Below are 5597 nucleotides of genomic sequence, written 5' to 3' on the forward strand. Positions count from 1 at the left end.
TGCTGGGGCGCTCAGGTCTTTCATGGAACTGCTGCTGTGGCCTGTTACAGCACTCCACGCTTGACTCAGGCATGTTTCACTCTACCCTGTTCTTTGCAGTGGATTAGCGGATTAACCCCTGATCTTTCCAGTCACCTAACTTGTAGCCTGATCGATGGCTCTACTTGTTTTCCTTCCATTTTGCATCACCAACACAAGAGAAGGGATCACCATACAAAAGAAACAGCTGCTAGAGAGGAGGAAAGAAACTCAGCAAGCATTGTATGGGCCATTCCTGTCCTCTGTTCCCCAGTAGGTGTGATTTGGGGTAGCTGAACATTTGGAAATGGCTGTTTCTCTCTTCCCCACTTCATGTTGCTTTAACAAGACTAGGGACCAACTATAGACAATGGAAGATTGATGTTTTGGAGAGGGTAGGAATGTCTTTAGCCATTCACTTGTTAGGCTTCTTCAGGACCATAGTGGAATACATAAGTCTCTGGCTCCAGCTAGAGGCCATTCATGGCTAGGTTTCTAACCTGAAAAGAGCTCTCATTATAAAGTACTGCTATGCTGTGTTGAGGTGCCGTTGTGCACCAGGACAGGTGCATGATGCAATATGTCAAATATACCAAAGAGAAGGAGAAGAGCAGAAACCACAGAGACTTTGACATGCGGTCCATCCCAGACAGCAGGACTTTCCTCCCTGTCTATCATGCAACAGGACGGGATGTTGTTCCCATGCCTCCATCTATGTTATCAAGACAATGAGTTTTGTAATGTATTAACCCTACTTGACGTTGTGAAACAAGACCTCTGTTTGAGTGAGCTATTGCCCTGGTAGTTAAGCCCAAAGTCCAGCTGCTCCATTAAAGGTGAAGCCCTGCGAATGCAGTGCCTGCCTTCCCCAGCTGGGCAGGAATCAGGTAGGCCTTGATTTCTGGGGAAGACCTGGGGTGTTGCTCAAGCGTCACTGCATGTAGTGAGCAGGGCACCACAGCCAAAGACCAGTATCATTAAGGAGGGCTGATGGCCAGACAGTTCAGCCCTGTTTCTGTCCTCTGGTGGGTGAAGCAGTGCCTGGGCAAGGGGATGTGCTGAGGGATGCTTGCACACAAGGTCATGCTGTGGGGAGTGGCAGTGATACAAAGGGGTGGCAAGGGAGCCCATTGGACAGAGGCTCATCCCCATGAGGTCCTACCACAGCTAGAATCCAGCCTGGATGGAATATACACAGCACACTCAGACACCAAAGGAAGGAGACTGTTTTCCCCAGGAGCTCACACGGAGAGAAGACCAGAGAGAAGAGCGGAAGAATAAGTTGTCCATGTCAGTGCTGAAAGCTAAGTCAACTCCTTGAGCACAAGGGAGGCAATTCAACATACATGGAGGACTGGGACCTCAGGGCACTACCTACAAACCTCACCCCTGACACCATGATGCAATCACCTGGTGACAGGTATGGATGGCCAAGGCGGGAAGTGTAGGCAGGATGCATGAGAATTAGCATTAGAATTAGGGCTGTGAAAAATCAAAGACGAGGGCAAAAACTCCTAATAGGATGCAACTGCAAAAGGTGCAGAGAGGAACCAAGAGGACCAAACCATCTCGCTGGTGACTCCTGCTTAACACTTGTGGATTGGGGAGTTGCCAGGAGACTGTGTGGTTGTTTGGGAGCGGAGAGGGAACACCAGTCCAGGTGAAGTATGAGAGCAACCTGAGAAATCTGGTATAGAGGAGGGTATCTTCTGGGTCTTAAACAAAGGGAAAGCAACCCTGCCAGAAGAAACAAGCTTGCCATTAGAGGAAAGGCTGAGAGCACTGAGTTTGCTCAGGCTTGAGGAAAGAAGGTTTAGGGGAGACCTTGTCACCATGTTCCAGTATTTAAAGGGTGGCTACAAAGAAAAGGGAGACTCCCTTTTTACAAGGGGTCACACGGAAAAGATGAGGGGTAATGGGTACAAGGAACTCCTGGGGAGATTCTGATAGGACACAAGAAGACAGTTTTTCACAATGAGAACAATCAACCATTGGAATAATCTCCCCAGGGAAGTGGTGGATTCCCCAACATCGGACACTTTTAAGAGTCGGATGGACAGGGTGCTGGGCCACCATGTCTGGACCGTGCTTTTGTCAAGAAAGGTTGGACCAGATGATCCTTGATGTCCTTTTAACGTCCTATTCTCTGATTCTCTGATTCTATGAACAGATCAGTTCTTTCAAGCCCACTGAAGTGCTAAGAAAAATCTCCACCAAACCAGAAAGACCAGAGGAGCTCTGCTGCCTGACTGGGATTGTCCCTCTTGCAACAGGATCACAAGCAGGGTTTGCAGCAGTTTGTGGGAGCTACTGCTGAGAGTAGTTGGATTCTCCAGAGACATCCTCCGTCTGTAATATGTACGGCCACTTGGCAGCAGAGCTGTCCGTTCCTCCCACCCGTGAACCCCCCTGGAGTACACTTTAAAGCCCTCGTGTTCAATAAAGGTCCTCTCCCCAGCACAGTTACCAGTGCCGTCTTCCTCTTTGGGGACAGAAACTAATTCCAGAGGTCAAACAGAGGGAGGATCAAAGATGCCTTGGCACATGCCTTGGGCAGGAGGGGTGCCCCAGACTCTGATGTTTACTGGCCTCTGCCATAGGGAGGGGGCAAAGGAAACACCACATACCTACAGTGCACCTCGATAGTGCCAGATGGGGGATGTGATAATTATCCAGACAGAAGGAGGCAGGCAGCTCCCACATGCTTGCTCCAGCTACTCTAACAGTGCCTGCTGAAGACAATCTAAAACCAAAAGATGTAGCTTCAAATCCTAAGGACCCCTGAAGATTGAATATGACATCATGACAGGACCAAATGCTACTTGAAAAGTACAATTCCATCAGGAAGAAAGTAGAAGCCAGGAAAGCTGGCCTCAGCCTGCCAAATGCTTAGGAAGATGTCTGAGTTGCCTTTCTCCCTTCCAGGCATCAACACAATGAAAACCACCCTCTTGAAGGTATCCGCTAGCTGGAGATTGCATTGGCAGGAGGAGGGCAGCACCAGGACCTGGAAGGGAGGTGACACAGGTATTTACCCACAGCATCCTCAGAGTGGTGGAGGAAGCACAGCATGTTCTCCACCAGCCGCTCCCCCATGCACGTGCACTGCAGCACCATGCAGAGGCAGGAGTCTCTCGCCAGCATCTCCTCCACGGTGCCCAGATCAAGGCGGAAGGCGTGCCCAAGGAGAGGATGCAGGGGCACAAGCAGGTGGTAGACAGCATCTTCCTCACGAGGACTCCAGCCTTCAAAGGTGCTGCCCACCCCGACGGCTGGCGGCAGCACCAAGGAGAAGCTATTTGAGAAGAACAATGTAGGTGGTAGACAGCATCTTCCTCACGAGGACTCCAGCCTTCAAAGGTGCTGCCCACCCCGACGGCTGGCGGCAGCACCAAGAAGAAACTATTTGAGAAGAACAATGTGAAAACGTGGAGGAAGCCGACATCACCTGCTCTGCCACTTAGTACTTGTTGGCCAGGTTCTGCACTGGACACGTCACTGCTGGAGCTCTCCTCTTCACTGCTGCTGACGTCCTCACAGCTCTTTTCTTGACCCACCTGCAGAGCCCAGAGAGCAGGACGAGAACTGGAGGAAAGGCCCCAGACCTGTCACTGTCACAAGGCATCCAAGAGCAGGGCTCCCCAGGCCACACCGCTCAGCTGCTGGGTCCTCTGCTCCATCTGCTGCAATGGAAGAATCATCTTCTGCTGCGCACAGCTGCAGAGGGTGACGAGTTATTCTCGCTGCCCCGGTGCAGGAGCACTGACGCGTGGGGGAGCCGTAGTTACAGAACCAGTGAAACCAGAGCCCACGGCATCCGCTCTTCTGCAAAACACTCCCTGGCTCTGCTGCAGCTGAGCAGTCAGCACCCCGTCCCCATGTTCCCCCCAAAAGTGATGCCCAGATGCTCACAGACACAGCTTCTGTTCAAACACACCGTTTATTGGCCACTTGGTCCAAAATTAAGCTGACGGAAGGAATGGACTCTCTGGAAGGGGAGGTGGTGGTCACTGTGTCCAGGTGGTAAGAATGCTCTTGGCACAGGGCTGCTGCGCAGGGTTTTCCCTCTCCTTTCAGTGTCCTGCATTCTCCCCTCTGTTGCCCTGCAGTGTGAGGTCTCTGTCTGCCATCAGCTGTCAGACCGGCAAACGCAGCTCTGTGCATGAAGAACCCTTTCAGTGTCCAAAGATCAGCTCTCTTGTGAGTCGAGTGTGCAGCTCCACTAACTCATGCAGGACCTCATTTTGGGCGGCCGGATTGTCCACCAGGTGGTACAAGAGGTTGTATGGCTCAGCCCTTCGGAAGGATGGGAGCAAGATTATCTCCTCGGGCACATTCTCGTTGCCGAAGAAGAAGTGGTTGAGGCTTTTCTCCTTGATGCAGTAATGCAGGTACTGCAAGATATCGGCCAGCCGCTTCAGGAAATCCCTCCTGCGCCAGCCTGACATGGGGATGATGGTCAGGAGGTGCATCACAACTGTCTTCAAGATATCGGTGGAAAGGACTCTGCCCAGCTCGATGCGGGCAAAGAGCTGCAGGCATTTCAGGTGGAAGCTGTCCTGCGGGGCCTGCCTGGCGATAATGCTGAAGAACTTCGCCTCTGCCACAGCGTAGCTCTCTGTCCATGTGGTGCTTGGGGTGGAGTCATCCTCTGTACTCTGGCTGCTCAGGAAGATGTCCGAGTTGCCTTGCCGCACCCCAAAGATGATCTCAACAAAGAGGGGTCTCCCGGAGGCAGTAGTCAGCTGCAGCTTGAAGGAGCGGCTGAAGGGCAGCACCTCTATTCTGCAGTGATGCGACTGAGGCATCACACTGCAGAAGAAATCCACGAACCTCCGGAAGAAGTGGACAGTTTTCATCACATCTAGGTAGGAGTCAGTGCAGAGGGTGTGTAGGAGGCTGGGAGTGTGAATTCTCCTGATCGCAGGCTGGTGGAGGAAGCACAGCGTGTACTCCGCCTGCCACTGCCGCCTGCAGCAGCACTCCACCTCCACACGAATCCTGGAGTTCCTTGCTGGCATCTCACCCTCGGGGCCCAGCTCCAGGTGGAAGGTGTGCCCACGGGGGGCCTCCAGGGGCACGAGCAGGCAGTAGACAGCATCGTCTTCCTGGGGACTCCAACCTTCGAAGGTGCTACCCAACTTAATGGCTGGCTGTAGCACCGGCAAGAAAGTATTTGAGAAGAGCTGTTTGAAGGTACAGAGGAGGTCACCAACCAGCTCGTCTACCTTGCTCCTGTGCACCAGGTTCTGCTCTGGCCACCGGATGCGCTCTGTAACAATCCTGATCAGGCCCCTCTCATCATCAGCGTCTTCTCCTTCACGTTCTTCCTGTTCATCATTCTCCTCGTTGCTGCTGGCTGGCTGATGGCTCCTTTTCCTGAGCCACCAGCCGAGCCAGAAGAGCAGGACCAGCACTCCAGCAAGGGCCCAGAACTGCACAGAAGAGCAGGGCTCCCAAGGCAAAGCCCCTCTGCTCCAGCTCCTGCAGCAGCCAAGTCATCTCGTGCCTCAGCAGCTCCTCACGCTGCTTCATGCGCTCGCGCGCGGGCTCGTCCAGCTCATCACCCACCATGTGCA

General features: G+C 52.9%; 1 protein-coding gene across 1 annotated transcript; it reads right to left on the bottom strand.

Annotated features, from left to right (window-relative positions):
• Positions 1-3053: 3053 nt before the first annotated feature.
• Positions 3054-5453, bottom strand: LOC104460729 (inositol 1,4,5-trisphosphate receptor-interacting protein-like 1; the record flags this gene model as incomplete). Its single annotated transcript, XM_010075110.1, has 2 exons — positions 3054-3313; positions 4246-5453. Coding segments are annotated over 2 exons (1468 nt in total), but the record flags the coding sequence as incomplete, so codon positions are not given.
• Between the last annotated feature and the right edge of the window lie 144 nt (positions 5454-5597).

Source organism: Pterocles gutturalis, unplaced genomic scaffold, assembly GCF_000699245.1.
Source record: "Pterocles gutturalis isolate BGI_N339 unplaced genomic scaffold, ASM69924v1 scaffold8602, whole genome shotgun sequence".
In the NCBI taxonomy this organism is placed as follows: Eukaryota; Metazoa; Chordata; class Aves; order Pterocliformes; family Pteroclidae; genus Pterocles; species Pterocles gutturalis.